At 43.0% G+C, this 16,351-nt stretch overlaps 3 protein-coding genes across 4 annotated transcripts; 1 reads left to right on the top strand and 2 right to left on the bottom strand.

Moving 5' to 3' along the window:
- Nucleotides 1–2,061: 2,061 nt before the first annotated feature.
- On the bottom strand, nucleotides 2,062–10,421 carry LOC310807596 (dynamin-1-like protein). The gene is made up of 17 exons (XM_083674125.1): nucleotides 10,257–10,421; nucleotides 9,489–9,599; nucleotides 9,195–9,336; nucleotides 8,613–8,659; nucleotides 8,409–8,480; nucleotides 8,215–8,301; nucleotides 7,888–8,050; nucleotides 7,485–7,605; nucleotides 6,476–6,814; nucleotides 5,992–6,112; nucleotides 5,676–5,831; nucleotides 5,439–5,528; nucleotides 5,035–5,133; nucleotides 4,693–4,812; nucleotides 4,464–4,573; nucleotides 4,173–4,332; nucleotides 2,062–4,007 (listed from the first exon to the last, which is right to left on the bottom strand). Exons 2-17 carry the CDS (start codon nucleotides 9,588–9,590, stop codon nucleotides 3,951–3,953), a joined length of 1,986 nt encoding a protein of 661 aa, XP_083530251.1. The 5' UTR covers nucleotides 9,591–9,599; nucleotides 10,257–10,421; the 3' UTR covers nucleotides 2,062–3,950.
- On the top strand, nucleotides 10,242–13,769 carry rab7b (RAB7b, member RAS oncogene family). 2 transcript variants are annotated; one of them, XM_083674127.1, is made up of 7 exons: nucleotides 10,242–10,259; nucleotides 10,389–10,435; nucleotides 11,409–11,467; nucleotides 11,640–11,766; nucleotides 11,894–12,112; nucleotides 12,293–12,421; nucleotides 12,544–13,769. In XM_083674127.1, exons 3-7 carry the CDS (start codon nucleotides 11,415–11,417, stop codon nucleotides 12,631–12,633), a joined length of 618 nt encoding a protein of 205 aa, XP_083530253.1. In that variant the 5' UTR covers nucleotides 10,242–10,259; nucleotides 10,389–10,435; nucleotides 11,409–11,414; the 3' UTR covers nucleotides 12,634–13,769. The 2 variants fall into 2 exon arrangements, with proteins under 2 accessions (XP_083530253.1, XP_083530252.1); XM_083674126.1 differs by lacking the exons at nucleotides 10,242–10,259; nucleotides 10,389–10,435 and adding an exon at nucleotides 10,929–11,091.
- Nucleotides 13,770–13,837: 68 nt separating this feature from the next.
- Nucleotides 13,838–15,719, bottom strand: ubl4a (ubiquitin like 4A). Its single transcript, XM_083674128.1, has 4 exons — nucleotides 15,547–15,719; nucleotides 15,080–15,185; nucleotides 14,743–14,948; nucleotides 13,838–14,454 (listed from the first exon to the last, which is right to left on the bottom strand). Exons 1-4 carry the CDS (start codon nucleotides 15,592–15,594, stop codon nucleotides 14,347–14,349), a joined length of 468 nt encoding a protein of 155 aa, XP_083530254.1. The 5' UTR covers nucleotides 15,595–15,719; the 3' UTR covers nucleotides 13,838–14,346.
- Nucleotides 15,720–16,351: the final 632 nt, after the last annotated feature.

Here is a 16,351-nt window from a genome sequence, read left to right as displayed (position 1 = left end):
ATCACTACAGGGGGGAGGGGGGGGGGGTCTCTATTTTTCACACACTCACCTGATTCAGAGGTCCATGGTTCAAGTACAGATGCATCATACTCACATCCTCCAAATGATGTGATTCGTTTGATATTTACATACATGGCTCTCTCAACATATAAGCACAAAGCTCACTACACCTGCGTGAGTGATTGTAAAAGACAGAGATTGTCTAGAGATCTACAAGGCAATTTCACTGCCTAATTGAAATGCAATACCTGAAATGCAATAGCTCAAATGAGTCTCTGCCTGGCCTGAAATGAGTCTTTTCAGGCACATTACAGAAAGCTCTTAGAAACTTGTCTATCCACCTGAGAGCTCCATTTAATGCAGCTGTGGTCCTTAAAGGATGCACGCACACAAGATTCCCTTGCGATTCCCTGCGATCCACTGCCTCTCATCTTTTTTGCTATGCATTATTCAATTGGGCATAACGACATGTTCAATTATTGTATCATGTAGAAGTTGTCAAGTGTTTCATATCCATACTGTATCTAACCGTTTCCCCACTCATTATAGAGATTTATGATAGAGAAACAGAGGCTCTTACCTGTGTTTGGTGAGTAGAGGTATCAATTGATGGAATGTTCCACCCTATGGGAACCTCTGCTGAGGATGCAAACCTGTGCTCTGTAATTTCATTTTAAACTTGTTCTCCTGGTGTGTACTTGTTTAGATTTTTTTTCTGTTTCAGAGTCAGTCGCTCTGCTTTTCCAATACAGCACTTACCAAAACCTCTCTCTTTCTCTCTGTTAAGGAGTCTTCATACCTTCACAATTAATAATGATTTGTTTTTCACTCTCTTTATTTCTCCTCTCCCTCTTTCTGTCCCCTCCCTCCTCTGTGCGTGGTTGTCCAGGCGACAGAGCCAGTGAGTGTCAGTTCTTTCACTCCCACAGCAGCTCCTCTCTCTCATGGCTTTGTTCAGTCTCCTCTCCTGACTGGCTCACCAAAGGGAGGATGGAGGGGAGGGGAGCAGAGACGTGAGTGTCAATCAGACTACGGATAGAGGGGGGTGGATCCTCTCACAACCTTACTGGTAAGAGTGATGGCTGACTTTGATTCAGCTCTATCTAGCTGCTAACGTGTGACAGTCATGAAGCTGTTTTCATGAGACTGCAGCAGAGTCCCCCTCCTGTTTACAGAGGATTTGGTTGGTACAGTCTAGTCGGGGCTCTGTGAAAAGAAATGGGGGGGGGGGCGGGGGGTTGTTACAGGAGGGTGATCAGAGTAACTGGCTACAGTGAAAGACAAGGTGTCGGCCTTATAATTTCACCCCAGGAGTCCATGCCTATTATGCGGGGACCTATTATGCTGGGAATCCCAAACCCCTTTCACTTTCTACGCTTTGCTACAGTCAAATCTAATGAACTCATGAAATCTGGCACACTCTCTGAACAGACATTCTTCAAAATGAAATGTGAGTGGGCTGGTGTGCTTGAATGATATAAGGTTGGATATGGCTTCCTCCTGTTGTTTTATTATGAGAGTGATGGTTTTACATGTCCTCTCCACTGTTTAGCCCTCTGACTGAGCCTATTTTCCACACACCAATAGGGTATAGTACACTGGGCATAGATTTACACATTTTACAGATTTATTTACAGAATTATCTCCTCAATCTCATTTCTGCCATGGATAAGTGGTTTTACAATGTTATATAGTCTTATGGTTGAATCATACCCCCGCATATTCTGTTTCTTCATCACTTCATGTCTCCAACTTAAAACTGAAATAAATATTTAACTGTACTCTCTCATCATCATCATCATCATCATGTTACTAAACGGCCGCATTTCAGATAAGTCTGGCTTTTGGATTCCTCCTGGCATTCTCAATTACATTGGGTGCTGTGACCGAGGCAGGAGGAGAGAGTGGGGTGGCAGACAGGGGCAGGAGTGGCAGGTCAGGTCAATCTGTCTCTGCAGCATTCAGGACACTGCTGAAGCAGATGCACATACTCTTACTGACTCAAACCCCTCCCTAAAGAAAAAAACTGCAAACAGAGAAAGATACCAGCCTGCTGTGAGTCATAGTCAGCTGCATGACTGGATGATTCTACAGATATTATTTGATCATATTTATCGATGGTTGAGGATTTCCCTTAAAAACAGTCTCACAGAAACAGTATTCTTGTTAGGGTTTAATGAGTCCCTGCCATCTGAACAAACATCATTCCATCAACACATCACAAATATTGGCAAGCAAGCACTTCCAGGCAGTTGGTCAATTTGTAGCATAATTTACATACAATTATATAATATCAAATACACACGCTCCATCTTTCATTCCGATGCAAACATACACACATTCACATACCGTATGTTCAAAAAGACAGACTGACACTGTGCATTCCCTGATCACATAGAAGTCAGTGTTTCTGGTGTATGGTCCTGGGGGTCTGTCCCTTTAAGGCTTGTCTTTCTTAGCAAACATTATCCTTTGGGAATCTTTCTTCCACTTTTGGCTTTGAGAACAGATGGACAAGATAGGCTAACCTGGGTAAGGTAAGATGCATTCCTAATGATTAAATGGAGGGAAAGAGGGGGTATATACTTCAGTGTGTCTGACACATCCACTCTTATATAACTAAATGCCAAGAGAGTGCTGGATAACAAGTGAAGGGCTGTAGTTGTAATGAGAGTAGTACTCCACTTTGGGATCTACACAGAAACTAAATGCCTAAAGGTGGATGCAGGAGTTCAAACAGGAACAATATTTCTCTCTTTCTCTAACGTCCCTGTCATCAAAGAGAGGGTCAATGGTGGAGAGCAACCTCCTGTCTCTGCCTGAGGTACAGACCTACATGGGCAGGGTAACGTCATAGGAGCAGTGCAAGATAACTTCACAAACTGGCTATACACTCTCTATTCTCCTATACTAAAATCAGTGCCATTTAATGTTTGATTCACCCCTTGTGCAAAGCCTAAGTCTCTAGACAAGCTAGCTGATTTACAGTACGCATATTCAACTCCTTTGTCTACAAATCCTTAGTAGTCCATCAACAGAAGAGTCTCATTAGAAATCTAATTATACTGAGAGAAGGACATTTATAACAATTACCTCGTTTAAGGACTGACACTAACATATGCATATAAAAACACAGCGCAACAGTACACATGGAATGCTATGTAAACGTGACACTCTTCTAGAACACAAGCCTGCTGTTGTTTTCATCTACCACTGTAATGTACCATGATCATACTTACTCTCTGTGGGCTTATTCAAAGTATCCCTGAAGACCATGATCATATTTCACTGTTATAGCACAGACAACCCCCACTGTTTGAGATGGATATTCACCATCCTTTTTCATCATCTTTTATGAATTGTAAATGAAACATGAGGGGTACACGAGGGAAGGTCTAATGACGACTGATTACATTGATACTACCGGAGTCCTTTCTGAAACTGCTGCATGAAACTGGGACAAAGGGACGGTGTTTTGTGATCACTCTTCCATAAATATATAGTTTCTAATCAATGGAAACAAATGCAGCTGTACAAGCACCATCTGTACCATGATACCAGATGCAGATAAAGACCTCAAAAACATCTTGACATCTCACATTATAAAACACAATTTACAACCACAATCTAACAACCGACATTGAAGACAAACTTTGATGCATTCACCTTTTGATCATAGGTGTCTCTTTGATACGATGGCCAACTCAATATGGACCATCCCTGCCTGAGTGTGTGTTGGTCTCCATCACTATATTCACAGTGAGACACAATGGTCCAGATCCCCCAGCCAGAAAGCCGGTGGATGGACAGAGGACGGCTGGATGTGTTATGGTCAGTGTGAGATCAGCGGTATTACCGTACACACATTCTCACCTAAAGACACACATACAGTACACGCTCACATACTCTCAAAGACATGCTATGAGTGAAGAACTGTCAGCTGCTGTTGGCTACCACAGGTGTGTCTCCCGGATCTCAGAGATGATGTTGCTAGCTTTTTGGAGGGCCTGGGCATGAGGGAGAGAAAAGAAGAAAAGAGAGGGAGGGAGGGAGAGAAAGGACAGGTATTAAAAGAAAGAAGAGAAAAAAAAGACAGTAGCATCTGGGATTGCTACTTATGGTCACAAATCTCAGAGACAATAGGAGAACCACACATTCCACATGTACTGTACCTCAAGCATCTGTGCGACTTCTGTCCTCTGCTGCGCTGTGTCCTGGGACTCGATGAGCAAACCCTGCAGCAGCTGCTGTTTATACAGCTGACGCACCAGCTCACTCTGTAGTCGCTCCTTCACAAAGTTCACCAGGAAGTGCATCACCGCCTTGGGCACACTGGAGCCACACAAATCCACAGACATACAGTTAGCACATCAAGACATACAGGCTTATCTAAACTCACCACTAATCGGAAACAGAAACAACACTTAACACCTCCGGGCGGCCCATGATCTGTGGTGCCTGACCTGTCTTGGATGCTTTGACGGACGATGAGGAAGTAGCATTTGATGAGACGTTGGATGACCTCGCAGTCTCTTTGCTCCCTGGAACTCAGCTTCCGAGATGCCGGCACCGCCTGGCAAACAGGGTGAGAATCAAACGCCAAAGTCTGCCAAATCACTCTCCAATCAGTACTGCTCTCTGGGGTGTAACTGGGTCAGTGCTAACTGCTTAGTCCTACAGTCCACTACTCACTGTGTCTAAGAGGTTAATGGCCTGGCCTTTACTAGGGCTGCCAAACCCTCCCGTAGAGGTTTTCTCCTCAGCCACCATTTCGTTCTTCCAGCGTTTCCCTCCATCCTGTACACCCTCCGCCTGACAGGGAGGAGGCAGAGAAGAAATAATGGGTCAATTCAATTTCATCACTCAGCTCAGGTCATTGTGAGGAACTTCACAATGGACTTCGAAAGCCCTTTAAAAATGTCATTTCCACATCCACATTGGCAAGGATAGACTTCAGAGTCTTTAGACCTGGTCAGTAATAGCATTTAATCAGACACAAGCCTGAGCAATGGTTTGGAGGTGAGATGAGAGTACCTGTTGACTGTTTACATATGCTGAGACCTGAGCTGCATCAGCAAAGTCAGGGTGCTTTGTGTTTATGTAAGCCAGCTCAATGGCAACAAGGTTGTGGACCTGAAACAGAGGAGCGCACAGAATCAGTTATAAACACAGACATGAGGCCGATGAGGTGATGGCACACAAATGAAATGAAAGGACATTTTCAATCATATGTATTTCTTCAGAAGTCCATTGACCATTGCAGAGAGATAAAATAAAAGTGACAATTCACTTAAATCATAGGGTGATGCTGTGTGTGTGTGTGTGTGTGTGTGTGTGTGTGTGTGTGTGTGTGTGTGTGTGTGTGTGTGTGTGTGTGTGTGTGTGTGTGTGTGTGTGTGTGTATAAGCTAGGGACTGGTCCCAGTTTAATTGTCTTACCATTTCATTAGTTACTGGCAAGCGCTTCCTCAATAAACTAGTCACCACCTCCACGATGGAATCGTGCAGCTTTGGAAATCGCAGGAGCTCCTGATAAACACACAAACAACAGTGTGTCACTGAAGAACATGAACCGTACATGTTAATGTCATCTCCTTGACTGTATCAGTGTTGTTCTACCTATAGGGATATAGGAGCATGTATATGCTGTGGTACAGGTCATGCAGCATGTTGTACCGGTGTGCTGTAGGAGGAGCAGTGCTGGATGATCCTCTGCAGCTCCTCGTGGACCAGCTCCACGCAGCGCAGGCTGGGCTCCTCCAGACGCTTGATCTGCTTCTTCACCAGGAGCTCAAACGACACCTCAGGCACAAAGAGGGCTGGCCGCGGACCCTGCAGGACCACACAACACACAGCTCTCTATTACCTCTCCTGCTTCTCTACTGAGACGTTTATAGACATCATAGACATCACACACACACACACACACACACACACACACACACACACACACACACACACACACACAGGAGTGGCAGCAGGGGGTTATTACCGTGGCATTGCGGATGGCAGTGAGGATGTCGAGCTCACTCAAGCCCCCCAGAGGATCAATAGACTGCAGAGTGCGGCCAAAGGTCTCATGGAATATGTAGCAGATTCGAGCCCCTCCACAGCTGAGGAGAGGACAGACTGTGTGAGTGCATTAGGTGTTGCCGATTAAGCTCATCAATATGTTGTTGATGTCAACATTAAATGCAGTCAGCCTGACAGGGTCAGTACCCACATATGCTTGAATTAATCAATAAATGAAACACTAAATGCCAATACATAAATGAATCCCTGGAAAATTATAAAGAGGACACAATCTGCAAACTGAAATGTTCTTTAACTACTCTTCTATAATGTGTAGTTAAGTTAAAATGGTTGATCCAAAACAATAACTACTGAAATATGAAAGACACCCAGATAAATAATGCAGTGCATAATCTAAAAAAGCCTCTGACTTAAGCTTTAGAGCATCTCCCCTTGTGACTCACAGCTCCGTGGTCTGGATGTGCCTGGCGGTGCCCTCGATGGTGTTGCAGTAATCACTGGCAAACTTGGTGACGATCTGCAGCAGGGTGGCGCTGTGGTCCTCTACAGGCTGGCCATAGCTGCTGAGACGGGTCTGGTACTGGGCACTCAGTACCGTCACACGGGTCTTCAGCTCTGGCAGGCAGTCCCGGATGTGGTGCATGAGCAGTCGGCTCAATGTGCGGGCCAAGTAGCGGGAGCCGCAGCGGGAGGCCAGTGAGGGGTAGTGGCGCTGCAGGAAGGCCTGCTCGTCCCTGGCTGTGTCCTCCATGCTCTTCTGTGTGTTGATGTCATGCTGGCTCCTAGACGGGGGAGCAGTAGAGCAGAAGAGTTACGCAACTTTCCCAGTAGCTCTGCTTAATTAGATGGTCACCAGTTAGCTAGTCAGCTCCAGCACTGAAATGACTGAGAATAATTTGATCTCTTCAATGAAGGAGCACTTCTGAATTGATACAGTTGTGCTTTACAATTAATGTACAACTCCCCTGCAATTTTCAACTCTCTGAAGGAGAGCTCCAATTGATTTCTGCCAGTTTGGCCTGATTGCTTGACTTGTTGAAATAGATTGTCTCTTCTTTCTTACTACTGAAAATGACTTATTTTGGCCTCTGAGGGGGGCGGTTATTTTGTATTTTTACAATTCCTTCCATGGCAGAAAATCCCTCAAACAACTCATACATCCACAGTACGCTCAAGCCCAAAGGATTAGACATGCACATTTTTCCAGCAGGGGTGCCCAAAATCAATTTCAAAGTGGGGAGATATAAATCTCTACTTGCTCAATATCTTTCATGAAGCCAAAGTGAGCTATTGAATAGCACATAAATCTGATGCGGGTGTACTAGAGTTAATATAATGACCACAGTGATGTAGATCTTTCCTGCTCAGTCTTATAGATATACATATATCATCCAATATAAATCATCATTCTAGATATATCATCTAATTATTCATTATTTTATATGGACAAACCTGTTGACCACTCCCACAATACCAAGCCGCACTGGGATGACCCGACCCAATAAGACCTCCAGAGCATCCGTCCCTGCATCCATCAGGTCCAGCTTACTGACCACCAGCAGTGTTCTGCGGCCTGGGAGAGACACACACGCAGAAAAGCTTGGTAATAACAGTAAGTAATAAAAGTGAGTAACAGACAGCCCTCTTGTCCATGGATCTCTACACAATAACAGTGTATTGTATGGCACAGTCATCTGAAATGTGTACAGTACATACAGCTGTTGGTGATCTTAGAGCTTATTGAGGTCAAAATCAGAAAAGTTACGTTGTTATGGTTTAAAGACACTTTGACCCAAGTAAAGTAGAGACAAATACATGCAAAAAGGAAGGGTCGTTTGTGGACAGTATGCCTCACCATCTGGGTCAACATCGCGAGCCAGTTTGAGCGCGTCAGAGGTGGCCAAGTCAGAGTTGGCAGGAGACACTGAGAGGATTAGGGAGTTGGGGTTGGAGATGAAAGACAGGATCATCTCTTGTACTTGGGCTTCAATATCTTCTGGCTGGTCCCCAACTGGAACCTAGTACAATAATAACAACAACAACAATGACTATCAAAAACAGTGACATTACTGAACAACATACCTATTTATTTTTCACAATGAGAAATTAAATTAATTCAACGTAGGGTCTGAATTTAGAAAATGTGTAGGAGTGATGAAAGCTGTCAAGTGGTTGCGCTTACCTTTGTGATTCCTGGCAGGTCAACCAGTGTGAGGTTGAGAACATGAGGGGAAAATATCTTCAAATAGATGGGCTCAGGACTGATTCCCTACGGAACATGACAGAACAAACAGGAATGGAGGGAATCATAAGTCAGTTGCCTCAGTAACTGAAATGGCAAAGTCAAAAATAGGAGACAACCCACTATGTCCATACCTTGTTACCCCCTGAACTGCGTTCAGTCTCCTCTTCAATCTCTTTGCGAATTTCCTGAAAATCTGCGAAAATCTATTTAACACACATGCAGATAGGACCAAAACATCAACTTCAATGACATAGCATCATAAGTTACATCACTCAATACTCTCAGACTCACAAAGTGCAGTGCTAAGCAAAACAGCTAAATTGCTTTGAGCATACCTGGTTTTTGCAGTGAAGGAACGTGCCCCATTCCTCAGCCTTGATTCCTGGGCAAAAGAGAAAATAATGAATAAAGGAATTCAGATAGGACAGGACACATTCATAGCACAAATGAAAAGTAGACTTAGATGGGGCTTGTTAGTATGGCAGACAAAGAGAGAGAGAGAGAGAGAGAGAGACAGAGAGAGATAGAGACCGAGAGAAAGACAGAGGGTGCACGTAGACAGACTAAATGAGAGAAGATAAGACAGCAGGTCCATGCAAATGAACTATGGAAATAGAGACCTGGGTAGCTGTTTTGGGTAGTTTTTTTTGCCCCATTCCCTGAGAAAAGCAATGAAGAAGGTAAATTCCATGTTAGGAAAGAGAGACAAAGGCTCTGAAAGACTGACTCGCATTTGAAATCACATGCATGCAAGAAAATGCCCTCTGCAAAATTTGGAGGGGACATCAACATTTATATGTCGCCAGGAATAATAATATGGTTTGTGACAGTGTGTCCATTCAGTGTCAATGTATAACAGCATGAGGCAACATGCTGGAGGGCTTTTACTATGATATTTCTGTTTCAGTGTCAAGCACCATTTTCTTGCAGTGTTCTCTCCTCCAATGAAGGTACATTAACCAGCTGTAACACCAGGGGTCGCCGTGTGACTATTCCTGATCCCCGAGGCAGAAAATCCCGTCCAACCAGGCTCTCCAACACAGAACTCTTCCCGCTGCTCTGTGACGGGAAAAGATGAGACCAATTCTAGAAAAGCTTTGACATTTAGGCTACATAATTCATCAATAATATTTCTGCAATGTCCCTCTCCATGGGCAGACTGTTTAGGATCAATGTAACAGTTAACTCTTGACTTTTTACTCCACACTGACCTGTGATCCAACTACCACTATCTGAGGGAGCTGTATGACCTCTGCCCCCACAGTAAGGAAGACCTCCTGTAGACGGTTTATAATGGGAATCAGAGTCTCCATCCTTGGACACTGCATGAGTACAATAATAAAATGAGAGATTATGAATGGTACATTGCAAAGCCTCCAACAACATAAATGCACAAACAACCAATGAGATGAGTCTGCAGGGGAAAAACATGGGAAAGCAATAATACAGACTACACAGCAGCCTGTGATTCTGTGTACAACTAGCTGAGCTCCCGTCCCGTGTGATGATAACATTACATAAGAAGAGTCAATGGGTAGGTCATGAGTCAGTGTGTGACCAAAACTGGAATAATCTGGGGTTGAGTCCAATTGGTAGATCATGATAGGGGGTAGTTAAAATGTAAGACAAAAAAAACAGCTAGAAAATAAGTTATCAGACAACAGGTCAAAATCACTCACAACAGAATATGTTCAGCCAAGTAATGATGTATAGATAGAGCCTGGGGCTGGGCACACATTAGCCAGCTAGCAAGCTAGCATATATGGTGCCACTCCATCCGACTCGCCGTCAATAACGAAAGCCAACGACATTAACATCTAGCTACATACACATCTTTGGTATCGGGCTTTCATCATGCGACAAGCAGAAACAATATTTATGCTACGAGATCAAATGACAGCTTTCACTTTCAGGCCAAGAAGATGTCGAAGATGAGGAAGCGGGGAGAAGAGGGACACACACAGCAGCTGTTTCCTTACCAGGTAGCTACAGACTAGTGAAGATTGTCTTACAGATCCAAGTAAGACCTTCTTTACTTCATACTTTGTAGAAAAATATGCAAGTTTATCAACAACTAAAATGCGGTACTCTTTAATCCATCTGTGATTTAGGCGAGAAACATCAACCGGTTTGGTCCACGGCTGTCATTGAAAACGAGGTTGGTCTAGCATCATTTTCTAACGAAGCTGATTGGTGTAGATACAGTTCACTCTATATTTTGACGTCACCCCCTCCCGACACCCCTCTCTCCTTCTCCTTGGTTCCTCCCTTTTTATGAAATAGTAAACAAACAAAAGCCCATTTTGCTGATTGATGGTAAATGTGACTTGCTGCAGAGCTAAATATCAATTTCCTAATTCTAAAACGCTGTTTGATGATGGATTATCATGAAGCGGGGCAATGTAAAGAATAATATTCGGACAGTGGGAGGATAACGATTGGTAGTACTTGCCTAACAGACGTAAAACAGAAACACTGGATGAAAAACCATAACAAAAAACGTGAACCCCTTGTGATTGGACCTAATCTGCTTGTTCACAAGAGTCATCGTAAACAAAACGCTGCGCAAATTTGCCAATGTGTCTACGGCGTTTTCAGGAAGTTCAGATAGTGTGTAGATCAGCTGCACTTTGCTCAGTCCAACTTTCGCGTGAAACAGCAGTATGCAACCGCGCATAGAATAACAATAACTGTGCTCGGCAATTGAGATACTTTTAACTATTTACAGTAGATACATTCATGAGAATTATTCGAGACAATTGTTTTCTTCATTATTCACTTTGCGTCTCCGTCGGTGTCTGCCGGTAGTAAACGGTAAACGGTTTGATTTAGTCCTAAAAGCTCAGCTTTCCCGCTAGCTAATCATGACTTGCTGGGTAGCGTAGCTACTACTGACTGTCGCTAGTTGGTTAGCTATGACAGCCAAAACACTGCGTGTTTTCTTCAATGTATTCCGGTTCTATTAATGCTGCTATCTTGTTAGCTATATCGCATCAGGGCAGAGATACTTATAGATACGGATTTGATCTCACGTCTTTAGCAAGTTGCGGATCCTGCGTGTAATTGTCTCTCTTGGAAGCACTGTTGCTCGCCATTCCTAACTTACCCCTGTTTTAACCTGTCATCAACAGCACAGCATGGCCTCTCGGAAGAAGGTGCTACTCAAGGTTATTATCCTTGGAGATTCAGGGTGAGTCGGGCTTTCCTAATTAAGTTTGATGGGTTTGATGGTTGTCTAAGTTGCCTGAAACATTTTGAAGAGATCTAGCCCTAAGGAATGTAAAAAGAAAAAAAGAGGTTATGTTTGTATAATCTATTATATCCTTTTAATTTCTCACCTCTTTACACTCTGGCACTGGCAGAGTTGGGAAGACCTCTCTCATGAACCAATATGTGAATAAGAAGTTCAGCAATCAGTATAAGGCCACAATTGGTGCTGACTTCCTTACCAAAGAAGTGATGGTGGATGACAGGCTGGTGACAATGCAGGTCTGTTAATGCTTGCTCTAATACAGTAACACTGCAATACACAATAATACAATGGCAGCAGTGACTCTATACAATCTATAATACAGAGTGACTGGATTCACTATATGATGTTGTTGCATGCTACCAGATCTGGGACACTGCTGGACAGGAGAGATTCCAATCCCTGGGTGTAGCGTTCTATCGTGGGGCAGACTGTTGTGTCCTTGTGTACGATGTTACTGCTCCCAACACCTTCAAGACTCTTGACAGCTGGCGAGATGAGTTCCTTATTCAAGCCAGCCCACGTGACCCAGAGAACTTCCCCTTTGTGGTGCTTGGCAACAAGATAGATTTGGAGAATAGGCAGGTCTGTATGTGCATATGCTCATTTGAAACATTTGGTGTGAAATTGAGCAACATCTGTTTGTTTTTTCCCCTTAGGTCCACATGATGCACAGGTGTGACTGCATAGTTAGCTCAGAGTGAATCACTGTTTGTCTGTGTGAAATGTGAGGTGTCATTTGTTAATATGAATGTGACCAACCAGGTGACAGCCAAGCGGGCCCAGGCGTGGTGCCAGAGTAAGAACAGTGTCCCATATTTTGAGACGAGTGCCAAGGAGGCTGTCAATGTTGACCAAGCCTTCCAGACTATAGCCCGAAACGCTCTGAAACAGGTATTTAAATGCTGATCTCACACTTGATGAATAGCATTGAGTGCAGTAGATACACACGTTTCCACTGAAGAGTCTTTGAAGGCGTTAACTGGGTTCTCATTTGGTCTTGTCCTCATTTTTAGGAGTCAGAAGTGGAGAGTTACGATTTCCCAGATCAGATCAAATTGAGGGACGATAAACCAGCCTCCTCCAGTGATGGCTGCAGCTGCTGAGAAACGGATATGATACCTTGACAGTGGAAGGATATGATAAGAATATACATATTTGATTGATGACATGATTACAAGAATGTAGCAACATTCTTATTATTTCCTGCCTCTTTTACATTTGTGAGATCCCAGCTGAATAGTGCAGCATCAGAAACATGTATGTTTTCCTCTTGTCAGGAACTAAAACAAAATGTGTATCTCAAATGACACACCTGTCATGTATTGCTTTCATCTGTGAAGGACGACAAAGATCCTTGCCACTGTCTGGTCATAAATGTCAGTGTACTTTTCCTTTTCACCATTTTTACAATTAGCTTTGTATTTGTCAAACTTCTTGTTTTTTATGCTATCATGCCATAGTGTGGTGTTCTGCTGGGAGACATTAATGCAAATCCCTCATGTCTCTCATGTCACGTGCCTTCCATTTTCGTGCTCTCAATGTATTGTTCTCTGCGCTCTTTTTGCTATTTGTCATGACCATGGTGTCACATTGACAGTTTCACCACTCATGTATCTGCAGTGCTATTGTATTATTTCTTCCACAAGGAGGTGAAGACAAACACAATTGACAAGAAATGAGAGACATATGATGTCATTTTAAGCTGCTGATCTGCGAAGATGTCAATTGTACAAATGTGACAGTGTGTGGTAGGCATTGCAGAGGTGAGGGGACACCTGGGGTACTCACTTACATTACAAGTCTATAATGATCCTCAAGATAGTCAATGTGTCAAATTCCTCTAATCAAGTCTCATTGAGGATAATGCCAGCATAGAGATCATGTTGGAACATAATATTCCCCACTGCACAGCATATCATTTGCTTGACATAAGGATTATTTAGGCATGAATACATGTAGCCATAAGGAAGGTATTTAATTACAAACTGCAAGTCTAAGCAACACATCATGCTGTCAGTGGTAAGCTTGACAGCTTGTCTGTCACACACAACCTGACCTACTTTCTTCGTTTTATTTTTGTTCTCTCTCTCTCTATATATATATATATATATATGTACATGTATATATCCTATTATGAAAACTCATACATTTTATATGTCAATATATACTAAATATTGTATGAGATGTAAGTAGAAATTGAATGTCCATGACAAATTTGAATAAAAGGTACAGTGATTAATATTGTGTTTTCTATATTTGTGTTCGAAATCTGCCTTTATGGGGAAAACATCAGTCAAGTTGTTTGAGTTATTGTTTGTTTATAAACACAATATTTACAAATCATACAACGACTGCTTTGATCACCAGTAACAAGATAAAACAGGCATCACTCATCTTAAAGACAGTTTACAGAAAACACTCAGCAATCATTCAACATCTTGCTTATAAATTAGAGCTTCCATTATTAGACACTGTCCTCTTGGTATTTACACGTAGCAGCCTGAGATAATTTAAGACCAACAGTCAAAGGGGATTGGCTAATTTTGCTTGTGTTTAAGTCTGATTTGATCAAGTGTAAAACATCCTATTAACTGAACAGGAATGACAGAAGAAAACAAAGTAAATTACCATAAGGCCAGGCTGTAATCAAGAAGCTATGCGGTTAGGTTGTAGTCAACCTTCACTTTTATCCACGTACACCAAAACCTTGGTCAAGCTAGTATTGAAGACTCAGCATGAACAAGTCTACGCTCTTCAGAAAATGGACCCAATGCTCTTCTGGTAATCACCAAAAGAACATCAAACCTTGCCGGCTCTTAGTCCATGTATGAAGTGTCCATTCCCTCGCTATCTGGGTGAAGCAGTCGTCCGGCTAGGCGCTCAATGTCATCAAGACTGAGTTGCCGAAGTGATCGTTCATAATCCTTGGGGAAGAGCATGCAGTGTTAATGAATGGATTGAGAATGATAAAAGCAGTCCAACTTCAGGCTCAAGAGGGGCATTCAGTTACCTATTACAACACAAATGAGAGCCTATATTCCTAAAAAAAATGTCTTGTGAGAGCTAAGAGTACAGTACTAGTAACTGAATGTGAGAAATGTGCACAGAAGCCCATTCACCGTGAGGTCAGACATGGATGATGTGTACTTAAAGCATAGCTTTTGATAATATGATAGGAATATCAATAGTGTCTCGATTGTGATTGGAAATACCTTGATAAGCTGTTCCTGCACTTTGGCTGCATCGGCAGAGCTGAAATGTTTGGCCAGGATAGTGGACAGAGTCTGCCACACTCCACCAGGAGGACAACTACTGCTGCTGGCCATCCCAGCTGCTCCACTCCTCTCCCCTGCTGGACGAACCACTAAGTTCAACTTGGCCTCTGGCCCAATGGAATAATCACTCAGTCTGTGTTCATCTGCAAGAAAATAGATGGAGTTAGATGTATTCTGATGTATAATATGTAATAGATCGATGTATGGATGTTGGCCATGCATGACGCAGCAGATCACCATTAGGTAGCAAGAAAGAGATCGGGGTCTGCGCTACCTGCCAGTGCTTTGCCTTTATAAAGCAATCGTTGCTGATTTGCCGGTATGTTCAGACATTCAGACACAAGTTCTTTCACTGTGGAGACTTTTTCATCTTCTGTGACCTGAAATGATAAGAAAACATTTTTATGTGATCAAAGACATGGCGTGTAGTGTTACTTTGTCAGTGACAGTACCATATATAGTCGAAATTGTGCAGCTGGATGCATCATGATGATGTATAGCATCTAGACTCAAGAGTGTAGGACGAGGTCTCATCTTGGCCGCTTTTCGTTCTGTAGCTAGGTAAACATTTGACCAATTTAGATTTTTGACTCTTGAGGTGAGAACGTATTAGCTATGCCAGCTCTATAATACAACTACTAACAGCTGTCTACCTACCGGCATACTGGGCTGGCACAGTAGCAGCGCACGAGCCTATCACGCTAGCTAGTACTAGCTATCCGGCCAACATTTGGTGCTTACCTGTACGTTGCACTCCTTTCCTTGAAGCGGTTTTACAGTGAGAATCATTTTATTGACTACCTAATTACTTGACAACGATGTAATTACGCGAGCAGGATTTTTTTTGTTAGCAAAAACCAAGAGTTTGTTGTTTATTCGAACAGCCTGAGCCTTTACCAACAATCCATTTCCTATTTCTTCTGTCTACTAGTTGGTTACCTAGTGTAACACGAGCAGGCTGCCCCCTGCCGTGTGGAGGATGTATAGTCGAGCGCACCCTTTCCTCCCGAGTCTGATTTAGAGTATCTCTCCCTCACTGTGCTGCCAAATGCAGATTTGACTCAAATCTCTACGTCACTGAAGTTGATCACTATAAGAACAGAAAATATATGATATACCTTACACTCACCGAGACTTTATTAGGAACACCTGTAACCTTCTCATGGTGGAGGTGGTGTAATGGTGTAGGGAATGTTTTCTTGGCACACTTTGGGCCCGGTAATTCCCTATCAATCATCGCTTGAATGCCACAGCCTATTTGAGTATTATTGCTGACCATGTGCATCCCTTCATGGCCACAATTTATCCATCTTCTAATGGCTACTTCCAGCATGATAATGCACCATGTCACAAAGCAAAAGTCGTGTCAAACTGGTTTCATGAACATGACAATGAGTGTTCTTCAGTGGCCTTCCCAGTCACCGGATCTGAATCAAATAGAACACCCTTGGGATGTGGTAGAACGAGGGATTCACAGCTTGAAAGTGCACCTGAAAAATCTGCAGGAATTGCGTGATGCAATCATGTCATCATGGATCAGAATCTC

The sequence above is a fragment of the Argentina silus genome (genome assembly GCF_951799395.1).
Source record: "Argentina silus genome assembly, chromosome: 7".
NCBI classification, from domain to species: domain Eukaryota; kingdom Metazoa; phylum Chordata; class Actinopteri; order Argentiniformes; family Argentinidae; genus Argentina; species Argentina silus.
Note: the sequence above shows the minus strand (reverse complement) of the source record. Positions and strands in the feature narration are given on the sequence as shown.

Coding starts and splice junctions, on each gene's coding strand:
- rab7b (XM_083674127.1), top strand. CDS start 11,415: ATGGCCTCTCGGAAGAAGGTGCTACTCAAGGTTATTATCCTTGGAGAT. Junction 11,468..11,639: donor ATTATCCTTGGAGATTCAGG/GTGAGTCGGGCT, acceptor TGGCACTGGCAG/AGTTGGGAAGACCTCTCTCA. Junction 11,767..11,893: donor ACAGGCTGGTGACAATGCAG/GTCTGTTAATGC, acceptor GCATGCTACCAG/ATCTGGGACACTGCTGGACA.
- ubl4a (XM_083674128.1), bottom strand. CDS start 15,594: ATGATTCTCACTGTAAAACCGCTTCAAGGAAAGGAGTGCAACGTACAG. Junction 15,186..15,546: donor GAAAGGAGTGCAACGTACAG/GTAAGCACCAAA, acceptor TTATCATTTCAG/GTCACAGAAGATGAAAAAGT. Junction 14,455..14,742: donor TGCAGGAACAGCTTATCAAG/GTATTTCCAATC, acceptor CTCTTCCCCAAG/GATTATGAACGATCACTTCG.
- LOC310807596 (XM_083674125.1), bottom strand. CDS start 9,590: ATGGAGACTCTGATTCCCATTATAAACCGTCTACAGGAGGTCTTCCTT. Junction 4,574..4,692: donor CCATTAACCTCTTAGACACA/GTGAGTAGTGGA, acceptor CCTGTTTGCCAG/GCGGTGCCGGCATCTCGGAA. Junction 4,008..4,172: donor AAGTCGCACAGATGCTTGAG/GTACAGTACATG, acceptor CCTCATGCCCAG/GCCCTCCAAAAAGCTAGCAA.